The sequence below is a fragment of the Strigops habroptila genome, chromosome 20 (assembly GCF_004027225.2).
Source record: "Strigops habroptila isolate Jane chromosome 20, bStrHab1.2.pri, whole genome shotgun sequence".
NCBI classification, from domain to species: Eukaryota; Metazoa; Chordata; class Aves; order Psittaciformes; family Psittacidae; genus Strigops; species Strigops habroptila.
The window spans coordinates 4,971,913-4,993,194 of NC_044296.2; the positions used below are offsets into that span (position 1 = coordinate 4,971,913).

Below are 21,282 nucleotides of genomic sequence, written 5' to 3' on the forward strand. Positions count from 1 at the left end.
ATAAATCTCAGCACAGAGGCTGAGGATAAGAATAGCCCTTCCCAAGCTGCCATTTCCCAGACTGCTGGCCAAAATTCCCACCCGGGAGGATTCCTGTGTCAGGGTGCTATGGGATATGAGGGTGCTGTGGGATGTCGGGGTGCTGTGGGATGTCGGGGTGCTGTGGGATGTTGGTGATGCTCAGCAAGAAGTGTCTCAGCAATGTTGGAGGACACATGGGAACTGGGGAGGAATTAATTGAGAGGAGCTTTGATTGGCCTTCATTAGCCCCAGCTTGGCCAGCGAGGCTGGGGCTGTGTGAACAGGTCAAGGGGCTCCACGGGGTCCCCTCAGTGTCCCCCTTGGGGACAGTGACTCAGGCGCTGAGTCACAGCCGCGGTTTCCTTCCCCTGGAGACCCCCCCTTCCGGCACGGGCAGCCCAGTGTCCCCCCCCGGGGGTGGCTGTCCCCATCCCTGTCCCTGGGACGGGAGGGACCGGACGAGAGGCAGGAAGAGCTGAATCACTGGTGGCGTTAGAAACCTCCAGCTTGCCAGGGCGGGCTGAGCGCTGGGCACAACTCAGTGCACTGATGACGCTGAGGCAGGTAAAGGGGCGTGCTGCTCCAGCACTGGCAGCTCTGTGGGATCTGGGAATCCAAGCGGCTCCGGAGCCATGATCCCAATGCCAGAGGCCGGTGGCATCTCCCATGGTGCACCCCAACACCTCAAAGGGCTAAGCTGAGGTTTCCTGTGCCAGTTCAGCTAAACCAGGCTGAGGAAGCAGATGGGGAGGGACAGGATGGTGGCAAAGCCTTGAAGCAGTGGAAGCAAAGCACCTTCTCCCACCACGCATGGCCCCCACCCTGTGTATCAGCCCAGCCCCTGGTGTGCACCCCCTCGGGCACCCATCCTCGCACCCCCTACACCCAAGGGTGGGCAGACCCGGCCTCCCCCCACTGCAGGGGGCATGGAGCAGCCCCGAGCCTTTGGTGCGAGGGGAAACTGAGGCAGGCGGGGATGGCAGTGCAGGGAGGGCTCCCCTTGTGTGAGGGGAAACTGAGGCAGAGCAGCGCCAAGGGGGGGAGTGCCAAGGAGGGGGGAATGCCAAGGGGGAACCCCCCTTGCAGGAGGGTTGGGGGGCTGGGGCCCCTCTGCCTCCCCATGCCAGGAAAAGGGAAACTGAGGCAGGGCCGGGGGGGTCGATCCCCTTCCCCCCGTTCCCTTTAAGGCGGGCGATAGGGGGGATGCCCTTGTGGGGGGTGGGGGGGGCCGAGGCGGGCGGGGACGGCTCCCCCGCCTCTCCCTCCTCCCGAGGCCGGGCCGGGCCGAGCCGCCTCCCCGGGGCGGGGGCAGGGCGGGGGGCGCAGCTGCTCCGGGAGCGGCGGCAGCGGCGGTTCCTCCAGCGCCGCTGTTACCGGAGCGGCCCCGGTGCAGCCGCAGCCACCGGGCGGGCCCGGCTCCGGCTTCGGCTCCCCCCACCCCCCCCGCGGCCCCGCCCCGCCCGGGCTCCGGTGCCCCGGCGCCTCCCGCCGCGGCGGCGCGGAGCGGAGCGGGGCCGGGCCGGGCCGTGCTGCCGGTGGGCGCAGGTGCCCCGGCCCCCCCCGGATCCCCCCCGGGACGGCGAGGTAAGAGCGCGGCCGGTGCCCGCCCCCCCCCCGCTTCGAACCATGCGGTGCGGTCCCGTCTCCCCCCGGTGTCCCCTTCCCATCCCCATCCGTTGTCCCCTCCCGGGGGGGGGGGGCGCAGCGATGGAGGAGGGGGAAATGAGAGGAAAAGGGGGTGCCCCCCCCCAAGCCCTCCCCCCTCCCGCCGCCGCCGGCTGCTGCATTGGGAACGGCGCTTTTGTTAGCGGCTCTCCGGGCGGAGCGGGCGGAACCTTGAAGGGTCACGGGCTGGAGGGCCCCCCCCCGACCCCTCCGGCACCCCCAGCACCCCCAGCCCGCACGCCTCTGCCCCCCATCCCTGCACCCTGCGGTCCCCCTGCACCGCCCCCCCCCCTCCCAGCACCTCCATCCTGCATCCCCATCCCCACCCCAGCACTCCTGGGGCCCCCCCCCGATACCCCAATCCTCCCCTTCCCAGCCCTCTCCGGCACCCCCCGCACCCCCGGCCCACCCCATCACCCTGATCCTGCACCCTGGTCTCCCCCCAGCAGCCTGAGGTCCCCCCCCAACACCCTGGTCCTTCCCAGCATCCTGATCCCGCACCCCATCCCTGATCCCGCACCCTCATCTTCCCCCCAGCACGCCGATCCCGAACCCCTCTTCCCACCCCAGCACCCCGACATCCCCCCCTCACACCTTTCAACCCCCCCCCAATACCTCAATCCCGCACTCCCCCCCCCCCATTCCCTCCACCCCCTCCGCACCCCCATCCCACCCATCAGCATCCTGGGCCGGCACCCTGACTCGCCCCCCCCCCAGCCCCGGGAGCCGGTGATGGGCGCGGGGTGTTGAGGAGCCAGGGGGGGGCCCCTTAGAGCTGGGAGGATGGAGATGGAAGGAGGGGGGCCCTGCTTCATTGAGCTCCGTTTTGCCTCCACTGCTCCTTTGGGAAGCAGCCAGAGCTTGTTGTTTTTTGGGGGGCGGAGGAGCAGGAAAAGGGGGGAGCTGGTGTGCAGCCCCTGCAGCCTCTGCTGGGATGGGGGACCAGAGGGGTTGAAAAAGGGGGAGCCGGCCAGTACAGCCCCCAAAAGGGCAGTGGGAAGCAGTGAGGGCTCAGCTTGGGGTGGTTGGTGGTAGGGCCCCCCCCCCCAGATAACCCCGTAGGGCTGGGGGGGACACAAAGAGCCCCCCCAGATCACGGGGGTGCCTGGCTCCATCTCGCTGGAGCTGTAACTTGTGGGGACAAGGTATGGGGGGGGACCTGGCAGAAGTGGGGCACCCCCCATGCTTGGGGGGGGTGGTGGCTGGCAGCCCCCATGTTAGGTCAGACCTGGGGAGCCTCGTACAGGCAGCGTCTGTGTGGTGGGGGGGCCCCGTCCTCCCTTTTGGGGCTCATCACCATTGTGCCGTCTGCAGACTTAGGGGGGGGTAACCCTAAAATAATGTGGAGGGGGGAAGGGTGTTGAGCCTGATCCACATCCTGCCCTGTCGCCCTCACTCGGGACCCCCTCCCAGGCTTGATCTCCATCGCTCCTATATAAAGTAGAGCAGTCGGGGTGCTGGGCCCCCTCGAGCCCCAGCAGGACCCCCCCATGGAGCAGGAGAGAGTGGGGAGCTCTGTCCCTGCGCAGGGGGCTTTAGGGGAGCCCAGCACCCCCAGAAGAGCAGGGAGGGGGGCGGCACGAGGCTGTGCCATCGGCTCGGGGTGACCTTGGGTGAGTGCTGCCTCCCGGGCAGCCTCCCGCCGTGCCTCAGTTTCCCCTCTGCTAGCTGAGGCCGTGACCCGGGGGATGGGGTGCAGAAGGGAGACCCCCCCCCAGTGCTGGGTGCTGCACCCACCATGGGGAGCACGGGACGGGGGGGGGGGGAAATGGGGACATACAACCTGCGACGAGTGACCCCCCCCTGTGGGGACACCCACCTCTGCTTGTCCCCAGTGCCTGGGAAAGGTGGGGGACGATGGCGGCACATGTGGCACCGCTGTCCCCCCCCGGATCCCCACAACCCAGTCCTTTCAGGTAGCAGGCTGGCCCCAGTGAGGCCAAATCCTGCTCCGGGGGTGCACTGCGAGGGGGCTGAGGTGGAATATGGCTGAGCCCCCCCCATCCCATCCCACTGCGATGGGGAAGGGGGACATTGGCTTGGGGGGGGGTCCCCTCTGTGTGTCCCTCCCCGGCGATTTTAGCCGCGATTTAGGGCCTGAGCTGGTGACACTAGAGGGCAGCTCCCTGCTCCACGCCCCGCCGGAGGGTGCAGGATCTATCCCTGGATTCCAGGGCCCTGGAAGCGCCGTGTCCGTGTGTCCGCCCGTCCCTCGGCTGTGGGTGCTGCTTGGAGGTGCGTGTCCCCGCTGGGTGCTGGAGGGGGGGGGCAGACCCAGGGGGGTGCTGAGCAGCGATTCCCCTTTTGCAGCGTCCCCGGCGTGACACAGAATTGGGTCACCGCTGTCACCGGGGCACGTGGCTGCGGTGGGGGGGTTGTGTGCATTGAGGGGGGCAGGTTCAGGCTCGGGGGGTGCTGGGGGGGCAGCTCAGCCTCCCTCCCGGCTCCGCTTCCCGCTGCTATTCCCATAAACAAAGAGAAATCACCAAACCCAATCCCCGGCTCCGGCCGCGCTGCCCGGGTGGGAGCTGGTGGCTGTACATGCATGTTCACGCATGTGCATGGCTGTACAAGTGTGCACGGCTGTACATGTGTGCACAGCACATGTGTGTGGCTGTGCCGCTCACCATGCTGTCTCTAGCTTCTGGAGGGGGGTGCATTTGGGGACCCCAAATTCCCTAAAGCAGGGGTTTGGCACCTTTGCCGCCCTCCAGGAGCATGAAGTCATGGGGCAGGGTGGCGATGCCGGGCTGGACGTCACTGTCCTTCCCCTCAGCATCCCTTGCTTGCTCTGCACATGCACGCACGATGGTTTGGCTCCCAGTTAAACCAGTGGCTCCCGGGAGAGCTTTTCCCACCAGCTCTGCCATGCTGGTGCCGTGGGGGGCTCAGCCTGGCCACGAGGCCCAGCGCTGCCGCGCTGCTCGCCGGGTACCGGAGCTGGATGCGGATCCCTGCTGCAGTGCCGGATGCAGTTTGTATCCTCAGACCAGCTAGAATAGTTTTAATTAAACCTGCCAGTTTGGATGCGATTGGATTTTGCAGTGGGCTGAGCTGTGCCGGCCCCTCGGAGCATCTCCCTGCGCCGTATCTATTCCTTGGCACTGCCTTTGGTGAGGTTTTCCTACCCGCACAGACCGTGGTGTTGACCAGAGTGGCTTTCCCTGTGCTGGCATCTCTGGCTGTGCCAGGCGAGCGCGTTGCCACCGGCCCAGGCGGGATGGTTCTGTGGTGGTGCCGGCGCGGTGGCATCCGGCATGTGTTCGGCAACATAAACAGTAGTAAAGAAACCCAAGAGCAAGCCCTGCTCCATCTGGGCTGTGCCGTGGCACCCGCTTAACCCCTTGGCACCCAATCACCACCAGCATCCTGAGTGCTGCATCCTGGGGGGATGTGGGATCCCTTCTTCCCATCCCTCTATCCCCAGTGTGGTGATGGAGGTGGCTGCTGGAGCGTGGTACCCAAAAGGATGCTGCTGTATCCCCAGCAGTGCTCAACGCCACCGCAGAGGGGACCCGGTGGCCCTGGGGACCCCCAGCTCATCCCAAGGGACCTTTGGGCTTCAGTTGCGTCCCACAAAAGGGGTGATGGAGGTTTCGATTCCCTTTGGAAGGCGGGAGGGAGCGGAGGAGCCATCGTCTGGCGCGGGGGAGCTCCCAGTGGGGCTGCCTTGTGCTAACAGGATTTTCCTCCCTATTTAATTACAATTTTGTTAAATTAAAACAAAAATAAAGAGGGGGAAAAGCTCCCTCTCGTCTCCTTGTGCCGGGTAATTAAACAGTGCTTGGTGAAGGCACCGCTCCCCAGAGGAGGTCTCAGGGGACCCCGGCCCCAGGGCTCAGCTCTGTTCCAGTCCTTCCCAGTTCAGCCCAGTTCAGCCTGCTGGCAGCCGGGCCAGCCCCGGCTGTGGCTGTGGCAGCGGCGTGCCGATGCGCTGTGGCTAATCCGCGGCTCTTCCCTGTGTAATCCTGCCTGCTGGGATAATCCCATCAAACCTGGCAGTGCCGCAGCCGAGCTCAGCGCTGGGTTTGGTGCTGCATGGATCCAAACGGGGGAATATGGTTGTGGATGCACTTGGGCATCGAGCGGGGAAACTGAGGCACGGAGCAGCGCATGGCGTGTGGCTTTGCGGTAGCTGGGGACCAGGACGGGGGGTGGCAGCCACCCTCATCCCCGTGCCCAAATCCAGGCTGATGGAGCAGGGTGGGATGGGAAGAGGCTGCGGTGGCAGCACCCACGTGCCCCCCGGAGCGACAGGATCCGGCCCCGGGCTGGGCGATGGGAACAGAAGTGGCTTTTGTGACCAGCCCCATCCATCATCTCCCGCCGGGGACACCGACATAAAGCGCCAGGAAATTGGGAAGCGTTTAGGAGCCGATCTGGGAGGCTGGGAGCTGGGATCCATCCGGAATCCATTCGTGCCCTGTGCAGGGTTGGATCCTGCCTGGTGGGGTGGGGGGTGCACAGCACAGCCCTGCTCACACGCACCACACGTGCACATGGCAGCCTCGTGCACATGTGTGCACACATGCATCAACCCCGTGTGTGTACCCACACGTGTGCACAACGGCCCCGTGTGCACAGACACCTGCACACGTGTGATACCCCATGCACAGACTCCTCTGCACGCATGACATGGTGCACACACACTGACACCTGCACACACATGACATGTGGTGCGCACACATGACAGCCAGTGTACGTGCTGACACCTGCATGCATACGGCACTTGGTGCACACACATGTGTCAGACACACGTGCCAGCTGGTGCACACAGATGACACCTACACACACGACACATGGTGCACACATACCTGCACACACATGACGCCCCATGTGCACACACATGACACGTGGTGCCCACACACCTGCACACACGACACCCAACACGTCTGATGAGGCCACCCAGGGGATGGGGACATCGTCACCCATCCTGCAGGAGCTCTGCGGTGCTGGTGCCGGTGCTGGTGCCGGTGGCGGTGGCAGTGGCGGTGCTGGTGGCGGTGCCGGTGTGGCCTGGTGGCACCGCGGCCGCTCGGGCTGTGCCGGCGCTGGCGGGAGAACAAGGAGCCGTTTGGAGGGCAGCGAGGAAGCACCTGACCTTCGGAGAGCGGGAGGCGGCGTTGGGAGCGCCGGGAACAATGGCCCTTTGTTCCACACCGCCGCTGGCATCCCGCATCCCGGCCTGCATCCTGCATCCCGCATCCCAGACTGCATCCCGCATCCCGGCCTGCATCCTGCATCCCGCATCCCAGCCTGCATCCCGCATCCTGCATCCCGCATCCCAGCCTGCATCCCGCATCCCAGCCTGCATCCTGCATCCTGCATCCCGCATCCCGCATCCCAGCCTGCATCCCACATCCCATCCTGGATCCTGCGTCCCGCATCCCAGCCTGCATCCCGCATCCCAGCCTGCATCCTGCATCCCAGCCTGCATCCCAGCCTTCATCCCACATCCTGCATCCCTCAGCCTCCATCCCGCTTCCCTCATCCCATATCCCATCCTGGATCCTGGATCCCATCCTGCATCCCACCTGCATCCCATATCCCACATCCTGCATCCTGTATCCTATTCTGCATCCCACACAGCATCCCAACCCACGACCTGCATCTCACATCCCACCTCGCAGCTTCATCCCATCCCACACCCCGCAGTGCCGGCCCGGCCCCAGCGCATCCAGCAGCTCAGTTGGGCTCAGGGTGCTGGTGGCTCCCGGTGCCTGGAAAACAGCGGGATGGAGCCGGATGGCACCGGTGACCCCACTGTGAGGAGGAGGAGGCTGAGCTCACGTGCTGTGGCCCACGCTCCAGCACCACTTCCCACCTCCTGGCACACTGGAGGCCCTGGTGTCCCCATGAGGTGGGTGGCAGCTCCAGGGCCAGTGTCACCCCAGCGTGATGCTGGGGACAGTGACAGTGGGGACCGCAGGGGCTCACTCCCCTCTCCCCACATCACTGGACCAAGTCGATGCATTTCATCTTATTTGAGTACAAATAAGTGGTTTGGAGCGTGGAAATTGGAGCTCGAGGGGTCGGATCCGGAGCTTGGAACAATTCAAGCCCCGTTTTCCCGGCTGGAACCACACAGCTGGCACAGGGAGACGGTAATGGCAATAACCCCCCAACCCCACCACCTAAACTTGAAGGAGGCTTAAACCATGAGCAGGGTGAGGGGCTGAGCGCTCATTCATTCCCGGTATTCCCGGCACCTCCTCCGGCTCCCCCCACCCCGGGTTTGTTATTGTAGGGTTGCTTTCTGAGGATTGGGGTTGGTTTGGGCACGGTTTGGGAGCGGTGCGGGTGCATACGGTTAATGCTGGGGCTCCGTGTCCTGGTTTGTTATTGTAGGGTTGCCCATGTGGGGCTGGATTTGGCTCTTGGGATTGAAGCAGGAGCTGCGTGTCCCTCTGCCCGCTCAAGGACAGGGCACCCTGGGGACATGGGGTCCCTGGGGACATGGGGGGATGTGTGACTTTGGGGACAAGGGGGACAAGGCTGTCTTGGAGGGACACAGCAGGATGTGCCCCATTGGTGACAAGGAGGGATGAGTGTTTTTGGGGACCAGGAGGGTGACAGTCTTTGGGGGGACGGGAGGGACGTGGGGGGATGAGTGGAAGGACAAGAGCTTTGGGGGGACCAGCAGGACAAGAGGTGGGGACAAGGGCTGTGAATTGGGGGGGACAAGGTATAATGTCTGTGAACTGGGGGGACAGGGCTGTGAACTGGGGGGGACAGCACCGCCTCACCACCCCCCCGTCCCCTCCATGGCATCTCCTCCATAGGAAACCACTCTTCCTATGCAGGTGGCGTGTATTTAACATGCAGATGGCATATATTTAACATGCAGGTGACGTGTATTTAACACGCACGTCACATGCGGCTCTGGCCAGCGCTGCCCTGGCGTGGTGGAAGGGACGTGCGGGTCACCAGCACCCATGGGTGCCACCCGGCGGGCACTGTCCCCATGCATCGCGTCACCCCTGGGCACCCGCTGTGGGGGACAAACCCTCCCCAAATGACCGCGGGGGGTCCCCACCATCCCCACATCGGGGGGTCAGACCCCCTTTGGGTGCTGGGGGGGCTCGGACGCCTGCTGGGGGGGGGTTAGGGGTGCTGGGGAGGGGACGGGCGCTATAAACGGCAGCTGTAAGCGGAGCCGGTAACCGGAGCGGGAGGCCCGGGGGGGACATTTGAGCCGCTGTCGGGCCCTGGGAGCACCAAGGTAAATGGTGGGTGCTGCGTTGTGTGTGTGTCCCCCCCCACCATGCTGGTGGCACCCCATCGCTGCCACCCACATGGGGACCTCACCGGCCCAGGGTCCCCCCCATCCTCTTGGCAGCCTGGCCCAGCTCTGGGGGTGCTGCCTCCTGTACCCCTCTCCCTCGGGGGTGCTGTGTGGTGGCGGGGGGGGGACACCCATGGCAGGGGCCAGGTGGCCAGGGTGACATTTGCTCTGTCCCCACCATGGGGACAGCTGCTTCCTGGCTCTGCCATCTGAACTGGCCCCACAACGGAAACCGAGGGGGGGCTGAGCCCCCCCAGCCCCGGCGGTGGTGGCAGCTGGGTTGGGGGGGTCCCCATGGCAAGTTGGGAGGAGGGGGCGATACTGCTGGTGACCCCCAAACCCCGCTCTGTGGTCCCTCCCGTTGGGATGCTCTGGGGACAGGGTGACATGTTGAGGGGTGGCTGGTGAGGGGCTGGGGGGGGACTGTTCATTAACGCTGCTTATAAGGGCCTCATTAGCATATTTAATTGCTTATTGGGGCTTTCGAAAGGAAATGAGCCCAAACAGGGAATAAAATCCGGCACGATCCCTGTGGAGAGGGATGGGGTTTGGATATGAGATAATATCAGGCGGGGGGGGGCGAATAAAGCACTGTCTTAACGAACCCTTATTCATTAGGCATTGGGACTGGTCGTGCTGGGCCCCTGCTGCTGTTATTCCCAAGAAAGTTGTGGATTTAGGGATTCTGGGGCTTGTGTCCCCTCCATTTCCCAGTGGGTGTCCCCTTGTCAATGTCCCCCCCTTTCCCATTGTCCCCCCGCTTTCCCGGTGCCTTTCTAATGGGTTCTGGCTGGGCTGGCACTGGTGGAATCCGGGATGCCATGGGAATGTGGGGAGCTGGGATCAGCTTGGGGTGCAGGTGAGGGTGGGGAGGGGACACCCCGGTGCCTGTGACCCCCCCGTGGCAATGGGGGGATCTCCAGGGTGGGTTCATGCTGGCGGCTTCATGGTGGGAGGGGACATCGCGGCGGTGCCACTCGGGAGGTCCCATGGGTACCCCCCCCGGTCCCCGGCTGCGCTGACAGCTGCGGGGGGGGGCAGTGTCTGTGGTGGCTCCGGTTACGGTGACATCAGCTCTACCTTCCCATTGGGGGGGAGCCATGGGGGGGTCCGTGACAGCTGAGCCACTTGTGGGACACCGGAGCCCCCAGCGCCGTCGGGGCACCCCCAGGATGGGATTGAGGCATCCGAGACCCCCTCTCCAAGCCGGGGGGGGACAGTGGGGACACCCTGCAGTGGGGACAGCAGGAGGTGGCCGGAGGAGCTCAGGTGGGCAGAGGAGGGTGCTTTGGGGGCGGGAGGGGGGCAGAGTCATGCCCAGACGCCATGGGGAAGGGCTTCCATTCAGGGAAGGGGACAGCATCCCCCCACAAATAGCGGGGGGCTCATAGCTCCCTCTGTGGCATTGCAGCATGAAGTGGGGAGGAACTGGGGGGCTGCCCCCCCATCCCTGTGTTGGGGGTCAGGGAGATGCTGTGGAGGGGGAGGACGAGGCAAGTGTCTTCACCACCCCTCCAGCCCCAAAGCTTTGCGTGCGTGTGTGCGGGGCGGGGGGGCTGAGTGTGCTTCCATTGGAAAGGCACCGGGAAAGCAAGGGGATACTGGGAGATAAGGGGGGGAGTCACTGGGAAACTGAGGCACGGAGCAGGGCGCTGCAGCAGGGACAAGGACAAGGGACATGCCCGAGGCGGTGCAGAGACACCCAGCCCGGACACCCCCAGCCCCCCCGGAGCACCCTTCCCATGCCCGCACCCTGCCCCGTCCTCACCCGCTGCCTCAGTTTCCCCGCAGCGCGCTGGGGACATGCACGGGGACCGTCCCCTGTCCTCCGCCACCACCATGAATGGGTCCCTGTGTGTCACCCGTCCCCCCGCCGTGTCCCCCCTCCCCGCCAGCTCCCCCCCCCCCCTTTTTCCCACTGCCTTTTCTTTGCCCGCACAATCGGCGGCATTTATGGTGCCGGAGGCTCTGGTTACCCCGCGCCCGCTCCCTGTCACCACACGGGCTTTGGAGGGGGGGACACAGTGACACCGGACCCCCCACTTGGGCTTACAGGCGCCGGAGGCACCTCCCTGCACCCCAAATGGTGGTGGATTCTCAAGTGGCTGATATACGCCGAGCCCTTCCCTTAAGGCTGCTTTATGGGGTGTCCATCCGTCTGTCCCCCCTCACTCTGGCACCTGGGAATTCCACAGGGATGCTTAAATCTGATGGTTTTGGGATAGGGACATTGGCACCAAGTGGCGGGGGGTGGCTTGTTTGGGTAATGAGGCTGGGTGGGGAGCACCCACAAGGGAAAGCTGGGGGGGGGGACACACACACACTCTGGGGGAGCCCCGAATTCAGCTCAGGTGGTAAAAGCCTCCGAGGCTTTAATGACAGCGATTCACTTGTTAATGCCTTTCCTGGAGCAGCTCAGGCACAACAAATACACTGAAACCCAGGAATTTCCAGCCTGCGGCCCAGGGCATGCGGCTCCTGGTGGTTTGGTACCCGCAGCACAGCACCACCATCCCGATGGGTGCCAACCCGGGAGCTCCTTGTGCCAGAAATGGCTCCTTTCCCTCTTTCTGGGGAGAAATCCCCCCGTATCCCACTCCTTGGCATGGGCTCAGCAGCAACACCAAACCTCTGCATTGCTGGTGGTGGTTGATGTGGTTGTGCCAGGGTTTCGCTCAGTTGTGCCGGGTTTGAGGCTGGGTTTGCTCTTCCATGGACCCATTCCACACTGGTTATCCCGTTCCATGCTGCTTATCCCATTCCACACTGGTTATCCCAGCCCAGCATGGTCCCTGGGAGGCCACCAGGGTGGTGACACCATGGGGACAGAGTTGGGTGTCCCTGGGGTCCATGGCACCGTGGGGACAGAGTTGGGTGTCCCTGGGGGCTGTGACACAGCGGGAACAGGGTCAGTTGTCCCCAGGGGCTGTGACACAGCAGGGTCGGGGTCAGACGTCCCCAGAGGCTGTGACACCGCAGATGGGGACAGTGCTGGGTGTCACCCGGGCCTGGTGGCACCACATTGGGGCTGGGGATGAGCCTCCCCATTGGCGCCCGGGCACCGTGACCCCCAGCCCCGCACAATGTCACCGTCCTCGGTCCCCACAGGGGACTTGGTGGCAGGAGGGCGACAGTTCGATCGCACCCGCTCTCATGGAGCTGGTAATCAATGGAATTCCTGCCTGGTTGCTCATTGCTGAGCCCTATTCCCACAGGGATGGGTGGCAGGGGGGTGGCATGGTGGGGGGACATTGGCAGTGGCACTGGGGCTGTCATCCGGGGGGTGCCATGGCACCTTGTGCTTTGTTCAGGGATTTTCCTACCTATCCCAATGGCATTTTGGATGGGGAAGAGTCTCATTGCCTTCCCCTGTGTCCCCATGTCCCTGTGTCCCCGTGTCCCCATATCCCCAGTCCCACGTTTAGGATATGTTCTAAAGGAGATTATCCCAAACAGTGGATAAAATCCAACATGAACCCTATGGAGAGGGATGGGGTTCAGATATGAGATAATATCATACGGGGGAATGCTCCCCTCCTGCCCTCACCCCAAAACACGTTCCCAGGGGTGCCCTAATGAACCCTGATTCATTAGGGGTTGGGACTGGTCGTGCTGGGCCTCTGCTGCTGTTGTTCCCCAAAAAGCTGTATTTTTAGGGATTTCAGGCCTGGTGTCCCCCTCCGTTTCCCAGTGGGTGTCCCCGTGTCAATGTCCCCCCCTTTCCCAGTGTCCCCTCGCTTTCCCGGTGCCTTTCTAACGGGTTTATGTTCTGCGGCTGGGCCAGCAGGGATGCACTCTGGGATGCCATGGGAATGCACCCATGGGGTGCAGGGACCAGCTTGGGGTGCAGGTGAGGGTGGGGAGGGGACGCCCCGGTGCCTGTGTCCCCCCCGGGTGGGTCAAGCTGGTGGTTCCTTATCCCAATGGCACTATGGATGGGGGCCGAGCCTCACTGCCCTCCCCATGGCCCCAGCCCCCCCATGCCACCGTAAGCTCCCCCATGGGCTGGTGGTGCTGAGCCACCACCACCACTTCCCTATGGCCAATCCCGGCCCCATCCTGTGCCAGTCCCTCACCGCTGGCGCCAGCCCAGCACCCAGCATTGGGACCCCGGTGATGGGTTTGGGGTGCGGGTGCTGTGGGGTGGGTGCTGCCCCCTCCCACCTCTCCCCATGCCCGCAGCAGCGGTGGGTGCCCACCTGCACCAGGGGACACCATGAGGCCACCACCCCCCCGCACCCCCCTGGTGCTGCTGCTGCTGCTCTGGGTGCAGGGCACGGCCCGAGGCACCTTCCCCGAGGAGCCTGGGCCCATCGCCGTGGCCCCCCAGGACTGTGAGTGCGCACCCGGGGTGGGGGTCAGGGTGCTGCTGCCATGCGCAAGGGGGGGACATGGCTTGGCATGGACAGGGATGGGGGTTTGGGGTGGTTTGGGGTGAGGGCAGGAGGGGGGCACACATGGGAACGGGTTTTGGGGTGAAGGCAGGAGGGGGGCACACATGGGAACGAGTTTTGGGGTGAGGGCAGGAGGGGGGCACACATGGGAACATGTTTTGGGGTGAAGGCAGGAGGGGGGCACCCATGGGAATGGGTTTTGGGGTGAGGGCAGGAGGGGGGCACACATGGGAACATGTTTTGGGGTGAAGGCAGGAGGGGGGCACCCATGGGAATGGGTTTTGGGGTGAGGGCAGGAGGGGGGCACACATGGGAACGGGTTTTGGGGTGAAGGCAGGAGGGGGGCACACATGGGAACGAGTTTTGGGGTGAGGGCAGGAGGGGGGCACACATGGGAACATGTTTTGGGGTGAAGGCAGGAGGGGGGCACCCATGGGAATGGGTTTTGGGGTGAGGGCAGGAGGGGGGCACACATGGGAACATGTTTTGGGGTGAGGGCAGGAGGGGGGCACCCATGGGAATGGGTTTTGGGGTGAGGGCAGGAGGGGGGGCACCCATGGGAACGGGTTTCGGAGTGAGGGCAGGAGGGGGGCACCCACAGGAATGGGTTTTGGGGTGAGGGCAGGAGGGGGGCAGCCATGGGCAGGGCTGGGTGCAGGTGGCTGCCCTGGCTCCCCAGGGGCACGGTGGTGTGTGGGGGTGCCCCCGCAGCGTGTGCCCCCCCTGTCCCCCCCCAGACGTGAAGCACTACCCCGTGTTCGTGGGCCATGGCATGAGCCGCTCGCCCGGCCCCGAGGCGGGGGGCCCCCCACGCCTCAACATCCAGCGCATCCTCAAGGTCAACAGGACCCTCTTCATCGGGGACAGGTCTGACCACAGCACCCCAAAGCCTCCCCCCACCGGGGGGGGGCGCACCCAGCACCCACCCAACCCTCTTTGCTGGGGAGGGATCCAAAATGGGGCCTTGGGGCACCCCAATATCTGCCATGGGCACCCTGGGGGGCTCTGCTGGGGTTGTCCATGCCCTGGTGATGCTCGTTGCCCACCCCAGCACCCCAAATCCTGCACCCCCCAGCATGCCTCGCTGGGGGGCACATCTCCAGGGTGCCCCCAGCATCAGAGCAGGGTGGTGACACCCGTGTCCCCCTCCCCAGGGACAACATCTACCGCATCAGCCTGGAGCCCACTGGAGCCAGTGAGATGCGCTACCACCGGGTAAGTGTCCCCGGGGACATGGGGGGACACTGGGGTGTTTGGGGGGGGGTTTCCAGCTTCTCCCCAGCCCCACACTGTGTTCTCTGCCCCCCTAGAAGCTGACGTGGCACTCGAACCAGCACGACATCAGCATCTGCAGGATGAAGGGGAAACACGAGGTATGGGGTGAGGGGGTCTGCACCCCATAAGACACCCCCTGGGCAGGCACCGAGCACCCTCTATGCCCCATATCTCACAGACAGGGCCACCCCCTATGTGTGTCCCCCCGGTGTCACCTCCCTGCTCCCTGCCAACGGCTGTGATTTATTGGCCACTTGGATAATTGGGCCCCACATCGGCCACAAACCCGATGTTAGGTCCTGTAAATAGCATCTCGGGGTGAAAACATCACCCCTAGGCAGCCCCTCGCCCTGGGGGGTGGCACCCAGGGGTGTCTCTGGGTGCTGGGGGTGACGGTGCCCTCTCGCCGGCGCAGGCAGAGTGCCGCAACTTCATCAAGGTGCTGCTGGTGCGGAGCAAGAACCTGCTCTTCGTCTGCGGCACCAACGCCTTCAACCCCATCTGCGCCAACTACAGCGTGAGTAGATGGTGGCCACCAGGAGGGGACCCCCCGTGCCACCCCCCACCCCTCCCCACTGTGTCTGGGTGAGCAGGGATGCTCCGGCCTGCGCTGCTCATGGCCCTGTCTCACCCGCTATAGATGGACACACTGGAGCCCATTGGGGACAACATCAGCGGCATGGCCCGGTGTCCCTATGACCCCAAGCACGCCAACGTGGCCCTCTTCACAGGTGAGTGCTGGCACCACCGGCCCCACGGTGGGTGCTCTGTGCTCTGTGCCCTGCCGGCACCCCGCTGACACCCCTCTCCCGTGCAGGGGGGATGCTCTTCACCGCCACGGTGACCGATTTCCTGGCCATTGACGCCGTCATCTACCGCAGCCTTGGGGACAGCCCGACCCTCCGCACCGTCAAACACGACTCCAAATGGTTCAAAGGTGCCTCCCCCGGCGTGGTGCCCACCATGTGCTGTGCCAAGAGGTGGCAAATGGTCCTTTTCACGCCACCCTGGAACGTCCCTGACCCTGCCACTGTCCCCACAGAGCCCTACTTTGTGCACGCTGTGGAATGGAGGAGCCACATCTACTTCTTCTTCCGGGAGATCGCTATGGAGTTCAACTACCTGGAGAAGGTGGGAGAAGGTGGCATCCATCCGGGTGGATGCTGGAGAGGGGCTCTTCATCAGGGACTGGAGAGATAGGACAAGGGGTGATGGGTTCAAACTGAAACAGGGGAAGTTCAGGTTGGAGACAAGGCAGAAGTTCCTCCCTGCGAGGGTGCTGAGGTGCTGGCACAGGGTGCCCAGAGAAGCTGTGGCTGCCCCATCCCTGGCAGTGTTCAAGGCCAGGTTGGACAGAGCCTTGGGTGACATGGTCTAGTGCGAGGCGTCCCTGCCCATGGCAGGGGGTTGGAACTAGATAATCTAAAGATCCTTTCCAACCCCAACCATTCTGTGATTCCACTATTCCATATCCCCGTGGTGGCCTGAGACACCCATGGTGAGGACAGGGATGAAGGGACAGATATCATCAGGGCTGGATACCAGGTGACGATGGTGTCCATCCCATAGGTGGTGGTGTCCCGGGTGGCCCGAGTGTGCAAGAATGACATGGGGGGCTCGCAGCGGGTGCTGGAGAAGCAGTGGACGTCCTTCCTCAAGGCCCGGCTCAACTGCTCCGTGCCGGGAGACTCTCATTTCTACTTCAATGTCATCCAAGCTGTGACCGACATCCTGGAGCTGGATGGGCGCCCCGTGGTGCTCGCTGTCTTCTCCACGCCTGCCAACAGGTTGGACACTCTTGTACCCTGCCGAGACCCCCAGGGCTGGGCTGGGACCCAGGGGGGGACATGGGGAACGGGTTGAGGTGCTCACCCCATGCCCGTGTCCCTCCAGCATTCCCGGTTCGGCCGTTTGTGCCTTTGACATGACCCAAGTGGCCGCTGTCTTCGAGGGACGTTTCAGGGAGCAGAAGTCACCCGAGTCCATCTGGACGCCTGTGCCCGAGGACATGGTGCCAAAGCCCCGGTGAGTGGGGACAGGGATGGGGACAGCAAGGCTGGGACGGGCAGGAAGGGGCATGGGGACAGGGATGGGGACAGGGACAGAAGTGGGGACAGGAGTGACCAGGGCTGGTACCTGCAGGGAGGGTGGCTGGGATGGTGATGGACGTGATTCTATGATAATGGGGATAGGGATGGTGATGGGGACAGGGACAGGGATGGGGACAGGAGTGATCTGGGAATGGGGATGGGCATGATGATGAGGACAGGGTGATGATGGGGACAGGGATTGGGGACAGGGACAGGGATGGGGACAGGGACAGGGTTGGCAAGGGCCGGTACTGGCAGCGGCAGTGGTGGGGATGGGAAAAGGAACAGGGATGGGGACAGGGACAATCAGGGCTGATGCCAGCAAGAAGGGCAGTGAGGATGGGGATGGGGATGAGGATGGGAACAGGAATGGTGCTAGCCATAGCCAGCACCAGCGGGGCTGGGCACAGGGTTGGGCCAGGGCTGGGGACAGCACCCCAGTGTGGCGTGGGGACACTGAGCCGTGCCCGGCCGCAGCCCCGGGTGCTGCGCGTCCCCCGGGATGCGCTACAACTCCTCCAGCTCCTTCCCGGATGAGATCCTCAACTTCGTCAAGACGCATCCACTGATGGATGAGGCGGTGCCAGCGCTGGGCAATGCGCCCTGGATCCTGCGCACCATGAGCCGGTGGGTGCTGGGGGCTGCTGGGTGCTGCTGGGTGCTGCTGGGTGCTGATGATGGAGCCTCTCACGCTGCCCTCACACGTGCCAGCGCTAGGAGACTTGATAAATCCCATAAACTTTGCAGTCAAGATTGTCCCATCCTAATGAAACCTGCCTTAATTCCTGCTGGTGGGAATGGATCCAGTCACAGCCTTCAGCCAGGGCTGGGACAAGGATATAGGGCTGGGGACAGGGATGTGGGGATGAGGACAGAGACACAGGGCTGGGGCTGGGGACCAGCTGGGGTCCTGCTGAGGGATCAGGGGCATCTGGGCTGGTTCCATAGTGGGATCTGAGCAGGATCCCAGTTGGGATCTGGGTGCAATCCAGGCTGGATGCAGGCGGGATGTGGTCAGGATCCTGAGTGGGATCTGGGGTGAGTCATGGGTGGGATCCAGGATGGGTCTGACTGGTTCCTGGCCGGGATCTGGGGTAGCTTCCATTTGGGACCTGCACAGCCCATCCTGCTCCTTGGGGCCACCCTGCCCCTGTTCCCCCTCCCCGCCCCGACGCCGGCTCCGTTCACACCACGCAGGTACCAGCTCCGCAAGATCGTGGTGGACAACGCGGCGGGGCCGTGGGGCAACCACACCGTGGTGTTCCTGGGCGCCAGCACAGGCACCGTCCTCAAGTTCCTCATCCAGCCCAACGCCAGCTCCAGCCCCACGCCCGCCATTCCCGGCAGCCAGAGCGTCTTCCTGGAGGAGTTCGAGACCTACCAGCCTGGGAGGTGGGTGCTGGAGACAGACACAGGGGGGATGGATGGATGGATGGATGGATGGATGGATGGATGGATGGATGGATGGATGGATGGATAGATGGATGGATGGGTGGATGGTTGGATGGGTGGATGGATGGATGGGTGGATGGAGGGGATGGGTCAGAGGGATGCAAGGGGTGGGTGAGTCAAAGCAGGGGCGTGTGAGGTGCCCCCCTCTGGCCCAGCTTCTGCTGGCGCTGGGGTGCAGCAGGACCGGGGCCACGCTGAGCTCTGTCCCCAGGTGTGGCCGGGACACGGTGGACGAGCGGCGGCTGCTGGGGCTGGAGCTGGACAAGGCGGCCGGGTCGCTGCTCTTGGCCTTCCCGCCGTGCGTGGCCAGGGTGCCGGTGGCCCGCTGCCAGCAGCACTCGGGCTGCATGAAGTGAGTGTCCCCGGCGGGCAGGGGTCGATGAGGGGGAGCATGTGAGCAGCAGGAGGAGGGGGTTACCTTCACATTCCTGTGCTGGGATCTGCCTGGGAATGCCTCAGCGTGCCTGGGAGCACGAACAGGGGAAACTGAGGCACGGTGCAGGGCCAGGGTCCCTCGTGGGGGCCGGGGTCTTGTCCCCTTCATGCCAGGGCTGATCCTGAGGTCTCTGCTTCCTGCCAGGAACTGCCTCGGGAGCCGGGATCCCTACTGCGGATGGACACCGGAGGGCTCCTGCGTCTTCCTGGAGCCCAGCCCCAGGTAACGCTGCCAGGCCCATGGCGGGGGGGGACACTGGGGGACATGGTGTGGTGGGGACAACAGGACCTCCTGCACCCCTCTACTGCTGAGACCCAGCAAACCCATCACTGGCTGAAGCAAGCTGGGACCCCCCTCACCAGGCTATTAGGGGCCAGCTGACACTCCCCCCCCTCAATTTGTACCCCCCCAGGGTGGCCTTTGAGCAGGACATCACCGGCGGCAGCACGTCGCATCTGGGCGAGTGCGAGGGTGAGTGCATGAGGAACAGGGCATGGGGGGACATGGTGACACCGCCAGATCCCCACCACGACCATCCCCTGATTGTCCCCCCCCATCGCCATCCCCCAGGGCTGGTGACAGAAAGCTTCGTGGACGAGCCGGACGGGCTGGTGTCGGTGAACCTGTTGGTGATCTCCTCCGTGGCCGCCTTCGTCATCGGCGCCGTCATCTCCGGCTTCAGCGTGTGCTGGTTCATCGGGCACCGGGACCGCAAGGAGCTGGCGCGGCGCAAGGACAAGGAGACCATCCTGGCACACAGCGAGTCCGTGGTGAGCGTCAGCCGCTTGGGCGAGCGCCGGGCACGCACCGGCCAACCCGGTGCCCTGCTGGCCCCGCTCATGCCCAACGGGTGGCCAAAGGACTTGGGGAAGGTCACCCAACACGACCTGGACTCGGGGGTGCTGCCCACGCCGGAGCAGACCCCGCTGCAGCAGAAACGCTGCCCCGGAGCGCTCCAAAACTGCACTTGGGAGCAGAGTCACAACATCATCAACGCCGCGTTGCGGGACCCCGGTGGGTCCGGTACCACCGGCACCGGCGCCGGTCGGCTCCACGCCGGCTCTGCCCGCCCGCCCCGCGGCATCCCCCTCTCCTGCCACGCCATCCTGGTGGATCAGGAGCTGGAGGCTGAACTCAGCGACTCCTCGGGGGATGGACATTGGGGTCGGGAGCCTCAAGAGGGTCCCCGCACCCGGCAGCACCCACCCGCCGGCACCCGCCGTCCCCCCCGCAGCTCGTACGGTGACTTCTCCGGCACACCGCACCCCAGCCCCGAGCGCCGGAGGGTGGTTTCAGCACCCGGTGGGGAAGGGGGTGACTTTACCAAGGGGCCGCCTTGGCACCCTGACCAGCTGAACTTCAATGCCAACAACGGCACGGGCCGCCCCGGCACCCACCTCAAGAGGAACCACACGTTCAACAGCGGCGAGGGTGCTTACGGGAGACACGGCACAGGGGCACGGGCACCCAGCACCGGGCCCCCGCGGGCGCTGACGGACCTGCAGCACCTCCTGCGCTACGGCGTGGAGCGGACTCCCTCGGGGAAATAGGGTCCCACCGTGTGTGTGTGTGTGTGAGTGTCCCCCAGGACACTGATGGGGTCCCTGGGGACAAGGAGGAGTGGCCAGGGCAGGAGCTGCGGGCATGGGGTGAGATGCTGCATGGGTGGGGGGGACACACAGGCACCTCCTGGGTAGGGTTTGGGGGTGTCCCCGGCTGGCAGTGGGGCAGTGCCCCACGCTCCGGCTGCTTTGCCCTGGGTCCCAGGGGGGGTCCGTCCATCCCGTCCCCTCCCCAGGCTGGACCCAGGGATGCGGCACCTTGGGAGGGGGATCCCTGGGAGGCAGCAGGATGGACACACGGACACAGCTGAGGAAGAGCGGGGCTGTGCCCCTCACTCCGCAGCCCCTCGGCTCCATCAGCTGCACCCAGGCACCCTAAGGAGGGGGCTTACGGGTGCCGCCAGCACCCTGGGGACACCCGGCCCGGGGGTGCTACGGGGGTGCGTTGATTGTGGTGATGGGACACGGTGAACTTTTGGGGTGCAGTGGGGCCGGTGAGCCCCCAAATGTGTGTTATCTGTGGATGAGGCACACTCACACCCCTAACCTGAGCCCAGCCCCTGCCCAGAGCCAGCTGGGGGGGCTTATCCATCAACCCCTCCTGGAGAGCACAGCCGGGGTGTGGGGGCACCGCTGGGGCTGGGGGGTCCTCACCAAACCCACTCTCTGCTGGCAAAGGGTGCCCTTTTGGTGCCACACCGGGTTGGCGGGTCCCTGGGGGGGGGTGGCAGGTCCCCGGGGGGGTGGCAGGCTGTAAATAGGGTGGGGGGCGGCGGGCCCCCCCCCGCGGCCATGCATGCGGCCGCCCGCGGTCTGTACCCCGCGGCCCCAATAAACGCCCGTTTACCGGAGGCAACTCCCCCCCCGCCGCCGCCTCGGAACCGTCTGACCCCCCCGCGCCCCGGGAGCTCCCCCCGGCTTCGGGGGCAGCACCAGCCGGGGGGGGACCGCCTGTGGGATGGGGGAAGGGGTTGAAGGGGGACATGGGGGGCAAAGCCCCTGAACCACAGACACTCCCCTCCACGCCATGCACCCCACATCCCCTTCTAACACCCCCAGCACCCCCAAACCCACCCCCAGCCCCTGTCCCATGCAACGAGTT

The 21,282-nt window shown here is 64.8% G+C and overlaps 1 protein-coding gene across 4 annotated transcripts; it reads left to right on the forward strand.

The window, feature by feature from the left end:
• Positions 1–1,276: 1,276 nt before the first annotated feature.
• SEMA6B (semaphorin 6B) lies at positions 1,277–21,031 on the forward strand. 4 transcript variants are annotated; one of them, XM_030509658.2, is made up of 17 exons: positions 1,277–1,605; positions 13,154–13,305; positions 14,103–14,232; positions 14,520–14,580; positions 14,676–14,738; positions 15,056–15,157; positions 15,281–15,371; positions 15,458–15,577; positions 15,683–15,771; positions 16,210–16,427; positions 16,534–16,665; positions 17,208–17,357; positions 17,928–18,122; positions 18,394–18,534; positions 18,763–18,840; positions 19,031–19,089; positions 19,189–21,031. In XM_030509658.2, the coding sequence occupies exons 2-17, from the start codon at positions 13,188–13,190 to the stop codon at positions 20,166–20,168; spliced, it is 2,727 nt and encodes a 908-aa protein (XP_030365518.1). In that variant the 5' UTR covers positions 1,277–1,605; positions 13,154–13,187; the 3' UTR covers positions 20,169–21,031. The 4 variants fall into 4 exon arrangements, with proteins under 4 accessions (XP_030365518.1, XP_030365517.1, XP_030365520.1 ...); XM_030509657.1 differs by having other exon boundaries at positions 1,396–1,605; positions 13,157–13,305; XM_030509660.1 differs by lacking the exon at positions 1,277–1,605 and adding an exon at positions 3,043–3,921.
• Positions 21,032–21,282: the final 251 nt, after the last annotated feature.